General features: G+C 41.9%; 1 protein-coding gene across 1 annotated transcript in view; it reads left to right on the forward strand.

The window, feature by feature from the left end:
• The first annotated feature begins 3,856 nt into the window (after positions 1-3,856).
• The window catches only part of LOC122557459, a 170,559-nt gene continuing 158,849 nt past the window's right edge, over positions 3,857-15,566 (forward strand). Inside the window, exons 1-2 of the mRNA XM_043705218.1 lie at positions 3,857-3,944; positions 4,038-4,115. Of these exons, the coding sequence (XP_043561153.1) occupies positions 3,857-3,944; positions 4,038-4,115 (166 nt within the window). The remainder of the gene's footprint in view (positions 3,945-4,037; positions 4,116-15,566) is intronic.

Raw genomic sequence — 15,566 nt, forward strand, 5'->3', positions numbered from 1 at the left:
ATCCACATTAAACTCCATCTGCCAAAGTTTGACCCATTCACCTAACCTATCCATATCATTTGTAAATTTCTTATTTCTTGATTGCAATTTGATTTCCCACCAATTGCAGTGTCATCTGCAGATTTTCTGTAGTGATTTCTATCTTTCTATCCAATAATATAGATTATAAATGGTTGGGGCCTGAGGACTAAACCCTGTGGTATTCCACTAGTTAAATTTTGCTAACCAGAAAAAAGACCCATTTTTCCTGGTCTCTAATTTAAAAATATTCAATGACAGCACCTCCACTGCCTTCTGAGGTAGAAAGTTCCAAAGTCATACAGTCCTCTGAGAGAAAAAAAGACTCCACATCTCTATCCTAAAAAGGTGCCCCCTAATTTTCAAACAGTATCTTAAAGTCCTGGACTCTTCACAAGAGTATATAGCCTTCCCACATTTAATTTATCAGGATCATTCAGGATCTAATAAATTTCAATCAACTCACCTGTGATAAGTGTTGTGCATACCTTGAGCACTCTGAACAGTTTATCTACTTAAAACACTTTACCCAAGCACTCTTATCCATCAGGAGGCCAAATGGACACAGAACTCAGTTTGCGGCTCAACTCAATTTTATTAACAAAATATTCTTAATTAAAGAGCTTTTGCTGCAAGTATTCACTGTAGCTGTGGTGTCCAGGTGTGTGTTGTTATCCCCCTCACACTGGACCTTACAGAATGTTCTGTGGCCTTTGGTCAATGGGCTGAAATGGGCTCATATCATCCAATGGGGTTATGCTAGCACCCTCCATGCCATGGGGAGGGGGTGTATTTCCTCAGGCACGAGCTGGAAGTCAAGGTGCCAGAAAGTCTGACTGATACTTCTTCAATACGCAATCCTCATGCTGGTTGTAATTGGTTCCCTTGAACACTTTGTAACCTCTTTGAATTTGGTTTCCATTGTTCATTGTAGCCGATAGCTGTTGGCTGTTGTTTAATTTAGTTTGGGCCAAAGTTCTATCAGGCCTGATTTCTCTGGCTCTGGGTCAATTTAGAATGTTGACCACACCAGCCTGTACATTCTATCTTAATAAAACAATCCATTATTCCAGGCATCAATTTAGTAAAGCTCCTTTGAATTACCTACAGTGCATATAGATTCTTCCTTAAATAAGGAAGCTGAAAGTGCACAGAGTATTTGAAATGTGGTCTCACAAATGTCCTTTCTGACTGAAGTATAATATTCTTACTTTTATGATCAATTTGTCTCAAAATAAATGCTAGCATTAAATTAGCTTTCTTGATAATGTACTGTACTTGCATACTAACTTTGGTTACGCATACACCATCTAAATCCCTCTGCACATCACATGGTGATGCCAGTGTTGGACTGGGGTGGTTACAGTCAGAAGTCACATGACACCAGTTTATAGTCCAACAGATTTATTTAAAGTCACAAGTTTTCAAAGCGCCACTCCTTTGTTAGGTGGGCTCCTGATGAAGGAGCAGCGCTCCGAAAGTTTGCAATTTTAAATAAATCTGTTGGTCTATAGCCTGGTGTCATGTGACTTCTGCCTCTGCATACCTGCAGTAATTCTCCTTGTAAGTAATGCTCTTTTTTTCATTCTTCCTGCCAAATTAACCATCTTCACATTTTTTCATATTGTACTCCATGTGTCAGATTTTTACCCACTCGAGTTACCTATATTTGTCTGCAATTTCCTTATGTCTACTTCACAACATAATTTCTTGTACATCTTGATATAAGTTGTGAAATTTGTCAATACCTTTCACTCCCCTCATCCAAACTATTGATATAAATTTTAAAAAAAGATGCCAGCACAGACCGATGAGGAGCTCCACTTGTCACATCCTGCCAAGCAAAGACCTAAAAATACATACTGTGTTCTATCAGTCCATCTTCCATCTGTGCTATAATGTTACCTCCAAAACCATGAGCTTTTAATTTCTATACAGTAATAACTTCTGATGTGGCATCTTATTAACTGCCTACTAGAAATCTAAGTATAACAGATCCAGAGGTTCCCCTTTATTCACAGTGCATGTAATTGTTTAAACATGATTTTTTTTGTCAGAACCATGTTGACTCTTTTCAATTCACTTGAGGTTTTTAGAGTGTACAGCGATAATCACTTCAGCATATTTTAATAGTTGGTCGCACATTGTGGTTACCCCTAGGGGGATTATAGTCATCCCTTTATCACAAACACCCAATATTTTTTGTGAACATTTTTCCGTATCATGGTATAAGGGATGTTGTTTTGTACATTTGGTTTAACGGCTGGTTTGCAACCTTCTCAACCTTTCCCCATGTGTGTTGACCTTCTAATAAGCAGGCCTATGTTCTGGTCTGGTGGGGTTATGGTACCTTTACTATTTATCCTTGGGCCCTAAAGATCACACCCACTCAAGATGTCTTTTGCTAGTCTTCCTCAGATGCACACAAACCAGTTATGCCTCTTGATCCAAATAATTATTGCACAAATGTCACCCTCAATGAACAGTGCTATGTTTCCACTTTTATGTACTTTCCTACACTTTTTGAAAATCATATACCCTTCAAAATTCAGGACACAACCCTTGTGAACTTCTTGCCACATCTCTAAAATGGCAATCGGATCATATTCATTTTCTTCAATACCTTTGTAAATGCTGCTATCTGTACTGATATAATCAGTAGTTAGTTAAGGAGCATTGTGCAGGTATTTATATCTGCAGAGGTACAACTTACAGGCACATTCTGTAACCTGTACTGATACAGTCAGTGGATAGTTATGGAAACAAACTCTAGGTCCTATATCTATTCAGATACAGTCATCAGGTAGCTGCAGATACTTTACAATCTATACATGCTCAGGTAAAGTCAATGCCTTTTTTTAAATGAATAAATGGTGTAGCTGCTGTATCTGCCCAGGTACAAGAGTCGAAACTTGTAGCGCTGGAAAAGCACAGCAGGTCAAGCAGCATCCTAGGAGCAGGGGAGTTGATGTTTTGGGCATTAGCCCTTCATCATTCCTGCTCCTTGGATGCTGCCTGACCTGCTGTGCTTTTCAAGTGCCACATATTTCGACTCTGACACCAGCATCTGCAGTCTTCACTTTCTCCCAGCTGCCCAGGTACAAGCAGTGGGTAGACGTGGATACATTACACAGGTGTTTTTCCTACAGTGGGTGGACGTGGATACATTACACAAGAGCTTTACCTACAGTGGGTAGACATGGATACAATACACAGACGCTTTACCTACAGTGGGTAGACATGGATACATTACACAAACGCTTTACCTACAGTGGGTAGACATGGATACATTACACAAGTGTTTACCTACAGTGTTGAGGTGTTGAGGTGCAGGCACTGGGTAGACATGGGCTCAATGCACAGATGCACTACTTACCCAGGTATAGGCTATGGGTAGTCATGGGCACACTGCACAGGTGCTACACCGGGCCAGGTACAGTCAATGAGTAGTTATGGGCACACCTAACTACCTGATGCAGGTACAGGTGCTGGGTAGTCATAGGTACTCTGTACAGGTGATCTACCTGCCAGGTACAGGTACTGGGTAGCCAGGGCACAGTGCACAGGTGCTCCACCTTCCCAGGTACAGGTGCTGGGTAGTCATAGGTACTCTGTACAGGTGATCTACCTGCCCAGGTACAGGCAGTGGGTCGTCACGGAAATGCTCTGCCCGAGTGAGGTCAATCGAGCACGGGGCAGGGACGCGCTGACGTGACAAAGCTGTCTCCAGGTGACGGGAGCGCGGGCTCAGGTGTCAACATTGAACTGAAGGGCGGACGGGCAGACGGGCGGCCGGCAGCACATGTGCTTTACCCTGCAGCTACTGTCCATGGCTACTATGCCTCTTCTACTCCTCTTGCTATTACTCACCGCGTCTGTTCAACAGACAGCCAATGCGCCTGTGGTCCAAGGCTCGCATCCAAGCAGTAAGTGAGTTTTCTCCACTCCCTCGCGGATTCCCAATGTCAAAACTAACCCGAAGACCTCGAGTCACTTCAATGTTATTCCTCCCCTTGCAGAATCCATATTGTCACCTGTGTATCATGTGGAGGGTCCACCCTTCGCAGTCATTGAAGAAGACCATTCACCATCAGAAGGTAAGATTGTGGAACAAGGGAGTTGGTTACTCAAAGAATAAGCAGGATTTCAAGTTCCCCTGACATCTGCCCATCCTCTTTTTAAATGGACAGAGGGAATGGAAACACAACCTAGATAGAATTTTTATAAAAATAGTTTGCATTCTTTGGAATATTCAAAGTTTTACATCAATTAAAGTATACATTAGATACAAGGACATGTAAAAGTTCTGTGCGCCTGGTTACCACCCCTGAAAATCCATATTTCACCACTGCGCCCCATCCCCATGCTCCGAGTTGTAAAGTAAAATTTAGCCAAAATCTTAGCAGTGGGTGATATCTTTTCGATTTTTCTGACATCCCCGGGAAAGCAATTTTAGCAAAAGCCATTTGCTTGAAATTGAGTTCGGCCAATTAAACCAACCCGAAGCTGCCTGCCGCTTATATAACCTTTCTGTCAACTCGAGTAATGCAGGTAATAAGCTATATAGAGTAATCAAAACAAAATGCTGTGGAATTCCGAAATATATTCCAAAAGTGCTGGCGAAATCCAGCAGCATTTATGGAGAGAAAAACACAGTTGACCTTTCATATCCAAGTTCTGAAGAAGAATCATATAGATTCGAATCATTGACTATGTTTCTCTCTCCACAGATGCTGCCAGATTTGCTGAGTTACTAACAGCATCTTGTTTCTATTTTAACTTGTTTAGAGTGAAGAACTTAATCACTGCATTGAAATACCAGGCAGCGACTGGTGTTTCGACACTTGTCAGCTAAATATTGGTGGCTATAACAACCATGCTTTTATCATATTAAAGTTGTTCTTGGCAAACTTACTTTTGCTAACGAGCAGTCAATATGATGGCAACAAATTATACCACCTGCATACTCACCCTGGTGAAAGCCAATGCTTAACCTTCTGGTTTTGCATCAGTATAAATGCTGTCAAATGAGCTGCTTTACATTTATTAGGATCCTGCCAATGTGCTGATTGGCCCAGTCACTGTTTTATTTGATAATTTTATACAACAGAAGGAAATCCTTCTCAGCTTTCATATAAAAAATGCATTTGGTGCCAAAACTATTCTCATTCCTGGCAGCTGTCTTGAGTTGAAGGAGTACTAACACTTCCTGATCTCTAGACTGTTTTGAAAACTGCATATGGTTCTGGTGTTTCTATCTGTCTGTCTCATTTCATCTGTACCCTCATGTTTCCTAGCTTAATTTTTCCAATACAGTACTTTCCTCACTACCCTCACAAGCTCTATCAAGCCAGTCCCAATTCTAAATAACAATAAAAAATGTTGGGAATCTAAAATGAAAAAAAAGCTGGAAAAACTCAACAGATCTGACAGCATCTGGGGATAGAGACAGTGTTAAAGTTTTGAGTCCAGTAAGACTTTGGAACCCAGTTTCAATTTGCCCAAAACTATTAGAATGACCTACAATACAGTGGTTTCCATGCACTTGTCATCACTATCCTGAATTAGATCACTGCACTCTCAAGTCAGTTGTGTGTCAGTGGGTAATAGGTTTGATTTGATTTATTATTGTCACATGTACTGGGATACAGTGAAAAGTATTGTTTTGTGTTTTATTCAGACAAATCATATTTAAGTACATCGGGGTAATAGAGCATAATGCAGAATATAATGTTACAGCTACAGAGATTGTGCAGAGAAAGATCAACTTTAATATATGAGAGGTCTGTGCCTAAGTCTGATAACAGCCAGGAAGAAATTGTTCTTGACTTTGTTGGTACTTGTGTTCAAACCATTGTATCTTCAGCCCAATGGAATAGGCTTTCTATGGTCGATCTATAAAAATGAGTAAGATTCATTGTTAACCCACTGAATTTCCTTACCCTTCTGTGGAAGTAGAGGCGTTGGTGTGCGTTCTTGTCTGTTGTGGAAACATGGATGTACCAAGACAGATTTTGGTGGTAGTTACTCCTCGGGATTTGAAGCTCTCGGCAACCTCCACGCCAGCACCACTGATACAGACAGAGACTTGTCCTCCACTCCATTTCCTCAAGTCGAAGACCAGCTCCTTTCTTTGCTGACATTGAGGGAGAAATTGTACACCATGTCACTAAACTATCTATCTCTTTCCTGTACTCTGTCTCGACATTGTCAAAGCTCCAAGCCATGACATTGGTTTCATCATCAAATGTGTAGATGCCGTTAGAGCAGAATTTAGCCACACAGTCGTGAGTGTAAAAGGAGTATAGTAAGGGACTGAGCACACAATCTTGCAAGGCACTGGTGTTGAGGATTATTGGGGAGGAAGTTGAATTGAGTATCCTTTATTGTCATGTGCATTCAATATAAAATACACTGAAAAGTCTGTACTGTCACTCGTACATCAGCACTGTTCACAGAGTAAAATAAAGAAAGATAAATTAAAGAGAGTCCAGCTTTTGCCTCTCCGCTGTTACAGCATGCTGCCACCAGACCCCTGCTCCAGGCTTCCCAGCCCACACCATGCCACTGAGAGTCTCCCAGTCTGGCCTACACAGCCCACACCATGCCACTGGGAGTGTCCCACTCTGGCCTACCCAGTCCACACCATGCCACCGAGTGTCCCACTCTGGCCGTACCAGCACACACCATGCTGCTGAGAGCTTGTCCCACTCCGAGCTACACCAGCCAATGCCATGCTGTCAAGATAGTGACCTACTCCAGGATTCCCAGCCCGAGTCATTCGGTCATCAGGGGCCTACTTCACGAGGAAGCGACAGTACCGCTCCAGACTTCCCAGGCTGACTGATTATGTCTATAGCCATGCTGCCTCTGAAAATGCCACCGCCACTCCGGAGCCCACCGAAGCCATTTCCTGCTGAAGTGCTCTCTTTGCCAGGTAACTATAAGCACAGCAAGGGGTGAAGGAGAAAGAAAAAAAGGAAACAGCAGACAAAGAGGACAAGCCTGGCTCAGGAGCTGGAACACTGCCTACTCCACCACCGTTGTTGTCACCTATCCTTACTGATTGAGGTCTATAAGTCAAGGAAGTCAAGGATCCAGTTGCAGAGGGTGGAGCACAGTTCTAGGTCTTGGAGTTTGGAGATGAGTTTGGTTTGAATTATACTGTTGACAGGGGAGCTAAAGTCAATAAATAGGAGTCTAACATAGGTTGTGTCTTTCATATCCAGATGTTCCAGGGATGGATTTAGGGCCAGGGAGATGGACTTGTTGCTATGGTAGGTGACATGTAGAGGATGATGGCAATGTGGGAGGCTATTGTGTCGACCATTATATCATGTAAGCCTTGATGTGTGTTCGTGTGGTTAGTCTGGGACTCTAGTTTTGTCTGATATTGTTTCATGGCATTTCTGATGGCTTTGCAAAGGTTGTACCTAGATTTTCTGTATCAGTCAGGATTTGCCTACTTGAATGTGTAGTGAGTGGATCACTTGGTTCATCCATGACTTCCAGTTGGGAAACACTCTTTGGCATGCAGTCCTCTACACACCTACTGATGAAGTCTGTGACAGTAGTGGCAAACTCATTTAGGTTGTCCATTCAGTTTTTGAATATGGACAAATCCACCTACTCCAAGCAGTCACATAGGAGCTCATCCATTACCTCAGACCAGCATGGTAGGACTTTCTGTACCATATCCTCATGCTTCAGAGTTTGTTTGTAAGCCAGGAGAAAAACAATAGCCTTACGATCTGATTTTCAAGCATATGGGGCAGGAGATAGGGTGGTGGGTTGTGTAGCAATTGTGTGTTGGCCTCTGGTAAGACAGGAGAAGTGATGGTGGTATCTTGGTAGCACACTCTTCATGTTAGCATTGTTGAAATCACTGGGTACAAGGCCTTGGGGTATTCTGTTTCAAGTCTATTTGTAGCAGTGTAATCCGGTGTATCCTTGCCCTTATGTGGGAAAGCTGTGATTTGAAAAAATAATCTAGACAAATGGTCCAAAGCACTTTGAAGGATCTCTAATACTGTTGGACATCTTTTGATTGAGACATTAAACAGGGCACCCCTCCCTCCAAACTCTCTGAAAGGTTGTGTGGTACCATTCAAGCAGATGGATTCTCATTTGTTCTGGCCAACATTTATGTTACAATCAGCATCTGAAAAATACAGTACCCAGATTATCTGGTTGTTTATCTCATTGCTACTTGTGGAAGTTTGCTGTAAATAAATTGGCGGCTGCATTTCCAAAATGGCAACAATGATTACATTCAGATGTACTTAATTGACTTTGAAGCCGTAGTTGTGAGTATATTGGCCAAGCTGGGAAGTTGGTTTGCAGACATTTTGTCCCCTGTCTAGGTAACTTCTTCAGTGTTTTGCGGCCTCCAGTGAAGCACTATTGTACTGTGTTTTCTGGAATTTATTTGGTTCCGTTTCTGATGCTTCCGGTTGCCGGTTCCAGTTCCAGTTGTTTGTCACAGTGGTTGGTATATTGGTTCTAGGTCTGCGTGTTTATTGATGAAGTCTGTGAATGAGTGCCATGCCTCTAGAAATTCTCTGGATGTCTTCTGTTTAGCTTGTCCTATTATCGTAGTGTTGTCCCAGTCAACCTTGTGGTCTTTGTCATCTACATGTACGGCTACTTGGGACAGCCGGTCCCTGACCATGCTATCTTATATAAAAAATGTCTCGGAACTAACAGCCAGACTTCTCTGCCCACTGGGATCCATGACAGCCCATAAACTGACAAGCACACTCAGACAACAACTCACCAGAACAAAGCACCCTGTACCCATCATGTCTAAAACAAGATTCCATGCAAAGGCTGCATGAAACAATGTATAGGACAAACAGGCAGACAACTTGTAATCCACATCCAAGAACACCAACGAGCCATTAAATGTCATGACTAGCTATCCCTAATAGCCATACACTCAGATGACAAGGACCACAAATTCGACTAGGACAACATTATGATAATAGGACAAACCAAACAGAGGGCAACCAGAGAATTTCTAGAGGTATGGCACTCATTTATGGACTCCATCAATAAACATGTTGACCTGGACCCAATATACTGAACACTGCAACGAACAACTGGAACCAACAACCGAAAGACTGGAGCCAAATACATTCCAGAAGACACAGTACAGCAGCGCTTCACAGGAGGCTCCAAAGCACTGAAAATATCACATAAACAGAGGAGAAAACATCTGCAAATCAACTTCCTAGCTCAGTGAACATACCCCCAACTACAGCAACTGTCACCCAAGCTACAATCTTCATGCAAACTTTGATTTTGAAGCAGTTAAAGTCCTGAGGTTGGGAAAAGTGCTTTCTTTCTTGCCATTGTTTTCACAACTTCACAACATTGCTCCTTTCTATCAAATGCAAACCTTAGTCTCAGCTTTGCTTATAAGTATATTTACTGGTTGTGCATTATCCTCCCTCCATCTTTCATGTTCACTATATACTATTGTCATGTTGTACACTCCACTTCCCTGACTTCTATTCTTCACCAGTGCTGCTCCATTAGATGCCATGACTCCATGAAACCGGGTCTCACTGTGCACTTTGAAAATCTCTGAAGGTAGCTGTGTTCCCACTGTGGAATGTGTGATTCTGACCTTTTGTCCTACATGCAGTTGAGGTGATTCCTCACCTAAATGCTGGTCATGCATCTTCAAGACATGCATTCTGCATTTTGAAGAATTTTGACAATTGGTGTCTCTACAAGATCATTCTCCCCTCCACTCTAGCACAATCTCTGCTGGTAATGGTAACCCCTTTTTCAGAGGTATAGCTCTGAAGTTGAAGAAGAATATTATTTTGTTTCGTTGTATTACATTTCAGGATGAATGATTTAAGACTTGGACTTTAGTATTGTGGTGAAGACATCACATAGATCATTCCCCATTCGGCGCACATATTGCTGAAAGGTCTGCCCAAATGCTGTAGCCCATTGTCAGAAATGTCTTAGAGTCATAGAATCATAGTCATACAGCATGGAAACAAACCATTCAGTCCAACTAGTCCACAACAACTACATTATCAAACTAAACCAGGTCCACCTGCTTGCATTTGGCTTATATCCCACCAAACTTTTATGTACATGTCCAAATATCTTTTATATGTTGTAACTGTACCTGCATCCAACACTTCCTCTGGCAGTTCATTCCACACTCAAACCATTCACTGTGTAAAAAAAATTGTCGCTCATGCCCATTTTAAATCTTTCACCTTTCACCTTAAAAAACATGGTCTCTAGTTTTGAACTCCCCCATCCTAGGGAAAGACCCTTGCTATTCATCTTATCTATGTCCATCATGATTTTATAAACCTCTATAAGGTCACCCCTCAACTTGTTACATTTCAGTGAAAAATTTCCTTGCCTATCCAGTCTTATTGCACTGAACAGACTCGTGATGATGCTGCTCCTCTAACAAAGTTAGGTTGTCATTGGGTTCTTTTTTCAGACGGGTGATAAAGACAGAGGTTCTGTTTTGTCTGCGTTTATCTACTTGAAGAAGCTTTGAAGTTTAAAAAATACATGTACAGTGAAAGGGGAGTGGCCAGTTCTCCCAGTTCAGCTTTCTCTAGTTGGGTATGGTTTGGGTTTCTGCAGTCTGGCTAGTCAGAGCAAGCAGTCAGTTCTGAGGCTGTTGATCAAATAAACAGCTACACGGAAGAAGGTGTTCCATACTGAAATTCTCTGCCATCTCTCTCCCTCTTTCCTGCAAGACCCTGTGTTTCATTTTACCTTTTTCGCCAAGAGGTGTTTATGGGGATTGTTGCATGTATTTGGACAGCATCACTAAGTTAGGACACTCTGTTGGGTTTTCAGATAGGTTAAGTTATACTGTATTATGTTCTCTTTAATTTGGTACTCTATAAATAAATTCTGTTTTGTTTAAAACGAAGGGGTTTTGACCTGCTGCATCACAATTGAATATCTGTGTTACACCTGCTCTAAACAGCTAGAAAAGTTAGTGTCTGGGCTACCTTCTTGAACTGTTTTGAGGGGGTCTGGCCTAGATCATAACAGACTGAATGTGGCTCACCCAACAAAACTTCCACAGACATGCTTGAAGTGTTGTGTAACAATTGGAAATTTGGAGAAATAATTAGCAACAAAGGTGAAGCTGACTCTATTCACAGGAGATAGATCTCTAGTGATTTTGGACTAAGGGACTGATGGACTCTCATGCAGGTGTAGTGATTCTTGTTATGGTGGTGGCTCTGTCATGCCTTGCACATTGTCAACAACTTTGTGATGTCACTGTTAATCCCTGACTAATAGACTGCATCATGATCTAACCAATATATCCTTATGGTAGTTTTAACTATACAGAAATTTGGGCATAAGCACTTGTTTTCCTTGAAGATAACACCGCTTGAGATAAAGTTCATATCTGTAAGTTCAAAATCATCCAAGAGTGGTGCACATTTGGTTATCAGGTCACCCTTCAGTGAAAACTCTATCGTGCTTTAGTTGTGGGTCATTATTTGTTTCTGATTGAAGCTGGTTGAAGTAATTCTGGTCTAAATGCAACAGATCAATTTTCAACACATTTTTAAACTTTGTCCATATTGTTCATGTTGTAAGTCCAAAGGAATATTTCCATCCTTGTTTAAGGTTGACAATGTGCTTAGAATGGCCAAACTGACCATTTTGGTAGTCAAAACGTGTGGTTCTGGAAAAGCGCAGGCAGTCAGTAACATTGAGGAGCAGGAGAATCGATGTTTCGATCATAAGCTCTTCTTAGCTCGAAGAGCTTATGCTCGAAACATCGATTCTTCTGCTCCTCGGATGCTGCTTAACTGGCTGTGCTTTTCCAGCACCACACTCTTTGACTCTGATCACCAGCATCTGCAGTCCTCACTTCTCCTTACCATTTTGGTACTAGGTTTGTAGTGGACATCAAAGTCAAATTGCCCTGTACTTTTCCCAGAGGTTATCATAAAAGGTAATGGACTTGGCAATGATTCGTGTCAAATTATTTCCATTGGTTTGTGATCTGTTTCCACAATGAGTCGCTTAATGTGATAACAAATACAAGAGCAAGTGTTTCACTCTCCATTTTGTAATAATTGGATTGTTCTTATAGTAAATCTTTTGATCCAAATGAAATTGGTTTGCCACCTTGGAAGTGTTGACTTCCAGGAGTGACTCCGTCCTCGGGTTGTAGTACTGCAGCAATTCTCTGCTGACAATGCTTGTTTGAGGCACTTGAGCAGATATTGATAGTCTTCCTGCCATGCAAATGATATGTCTTCCTCAATGAGATGCTATGCTAGGCAGCAAACTTTCAAATCTATGTTGCCTAGATGTTGAGGAGATCTTAGTTGGTCTTCTTTATCTTGTAGGGTCACAACTGTTTTACATCTTTGATTTTGCTTGGAGTAGGGTAGATTACAAACCTGAAAATATAGAGCCATGCAATGCTATTATCCAACAAGAGAAAACCTAACCATCACCCTTAGACGTTCACTGACTTCCTCACTATCAACTTTCTGGGAGCTTACCATTGACCAGAACTGAACTGGACTAGCCAAATAAATACAGTGGCTGCAAGAGCAGGTCAGAGGTGAGGGGTCTTGCAGTGAGTATCTAACCTCCTAACTTCCTAATCCTGTTCAAGGCAAAAGTCAGGAGTGTGACTGAATACTGTCCACTTGCCTCGATGAGTGCAGCTCCAGCAACAACACTTGAGAAGCTTGACACCATTCAGGACAAAGCATTCTGCTTGCTTGGTAACACATCCACAAACATTCAGTCCCTCCAACTGACACTCTGAGGCAGCAGCGTATACCATTTACAAGATGTGCTGCAAAAATTCAGAGACCCTTGGAGAAAAACTTCCAAACTCACAGCCGCTACCACCTGGAAGGTCAAGGGCAGCAGATACATGGGATCATCATCACCTGTAAATCCTCCTCCAAGCCACCATTCCCTCAGTGTTGATACATCAAAATCCTGGAATTCCCTCAATAATGGCACTTTGGTTACATCTAAGTCAAATGGACTGCAGGGGTTCAAGAAGGCAGCTCACCAGCATCTTCTCAAGAGCAGTTAGGCATTGGCAAAAAATGCTGGCCCAGCCAGCATATTCTGTGAATGAACAATAAAATGCTGCAGAGGTGCTGTGCACCTCACAAATATCTCAAATAGATCACAAATACTTACATGACAGAATTCCAAATCACAGCCCCCACTCACATTTCCATCAGCTTATTCAGTTGCTACTATTTACGCATTTATTTATTTGCTAACTGAAAACACGTAACAAATTTGTGATCAAGTATGATCAGAGGGATCCACTCCAACTGACTTGTGATGCACGTTATTTAGAGTCATAGAGTCATAGAGATGTACAGCGCAGAAACAGACACTTCAGTCCAACTCGTCCATGCCGACCAAATATCCCAATCTAATCTAGTCCCATTTGCCATCCCTTGGCCCATATCCCTCAAAACCCTTCCTTTTCATATACCCATCTAGATGCCTTTTAGATGCTGCAATTGTACCAGCCTCCACCGCTTCCTCTGGCAGCTCATTCCATCCACGCACCATCTTCCATGTGAAAAACCCTTTAGGTCCATTTTATATCTTTCCCCTCTCACCCTAAATCTGTGCCCTCTAATTCTGGACTCCCCCACCCCAGGGAAAAGGCCTTGCCTGTTTATCCTATCCATGCCCTTCATAATTTTTATAAACCTTTATAAGGTCCCCCCTCAGCCTCCGATACTCCAGGGAAAACAGCCCCAGCCTATTCAGCCTCTCCTGATAGCTCAAATCCTCTAACCCTGGCAACATTCCTGTAAATCCTTTCTGAACCCTTTCAAGTTTCACAACATCTTATCAACAGGAAGAGACCAGAGTTGTACCCATTACTCCAAAAATGGCCTAACCAATGTCCTGTACAGCTGCCCTAAAGCAGTGGAGTGCAATATTTTAGAATGATAATCCTAATGAGTCATCACATTAAAGAGGTATCCCACATCCTAATCAAGAAGTACAAACAGACTTGAAGCAGAGATTGATGAAACATAATCTGGACTTACATCCGAAGTAGAAATAAGACACAGGATATTTAACTCAAAAACAATCTTTGACAAATATCTCAGGGTAACCAAGACGATTTCACATGCTTCATAGGCAATAACAAAGTGATTGTGTTTATTTACAAAAGTTAATAAATGTGTTGTTGAAATGTGAACTTTAACAGAGAAGATGTGAGATTTATCCAGAGCCTGTATAGGGACTAATTGATGGTTAGGAGAAAAATAATCAGTCATGTTTCAAGTGAAGAGTATGACCAGGCTGTGTCCTGTTGCAAACATTATTCAATCTGTACACAGAATTAAATGTACATCCTGGGTAAATATCATAGACAAGAACATAATAGATTTGTTGCCTATTACTGTGTTGCTTACAGAACCAGAAAGGTCTTACATAGTTGAGAATATGGATTATAGAATAGGGATAAAAATAATGATAGTCAGAAAGAGTGCATAAGACATGGTTGGTGTCACAGTGGGACAAGTTGATACGTTTGTCTGTTTAGGTCAAACGACGCCATTTTCTTCACAGCCTTCAACACGTCATTGATAACAATGAGCACCTCACCAAGGTCTTCCCTACAGCTCCACTTCTCACATTCAAACATATGCCAAACCTGAAACAGAAACTGTTGGCAGCAAGCAACCAACTTTTAGGACAACATTGACCAAAACTTCACACAACCCTGCCATGGCAACCTCTGCAAGACATATCAGATCATCAACATGGATATCACCATCACATGTGAGAAGACCACTACGGACATGGCAGATACTCGTGACTTGGCCAATGTTGTCTGTCTCACATGCTGCAGGCATGGATTCATGATATATTGGCAAGACCATGCAGACGCTACGAAGACAGATGAGTGGACTCCGTGCAACAATCACCAGAGAGGAGTGTTCTCTCCCAGTTGGGGAAAACATCAATGGTCAAGGGCTTTCAGCCAGCGATCTTTGGGAAGGTATCCTCCAAATTGGATTTCGAGATATACAACAATGCAGAATCACCGAGTAGAGACTGATAGCCAAGTTCCATACCCATGAAAACGGCGTAAACCATGATCTTGGGTTCATGTCATGCTACATGTAACCCCACCATACTGTTCTGTATCTGTCAAATCTTCCTTATTGTCTTGTTTTGACAGTATCACTTTGATAAATTGTTATGATGTCTCTACTTTGGTTAGTTTGTTGTTGTGGTTCTGTTCGCCGAGCTGGGAATTTGTGTTGCAGACTTTTCGTCCCCTGTCTAGGTGACATCCTCAGTGCTTGGGAGCCTCTTGTGAAGCGCTTCTGTGATGTTTCCTCCGGCATTTATAGTGGTTTGTCTCTGCTGCTTCTAGTTGTCAGTTTCAGCTGTCCGCTGCAGTGGCCAGTATATTGGGTCCAAGTCGATGTGTTTGTTGATAGAATCTGTGGATGACACTACTATTATAGGACAAGCCAAACAGAGAACAGCCAGGGAATTCCTAGAGGCAT

This window comes from Chiloscyllium plagiosum, chromosome 15 (assembly GCF_004010195.1).
Source record: "Chiloscyllium plagiosum isolate BGI_BamShark_2017 chromosome 15, ASM401019v2, whole genome shotgun sequence".
Taxonomy (NCBI): Eukaryota; Metazoa; Chordata; class Chondrichthyes; order Orectolobiformes; family Hemiscylliidae; genus Chiloscyllium; species Chiloscyllium plagiosum.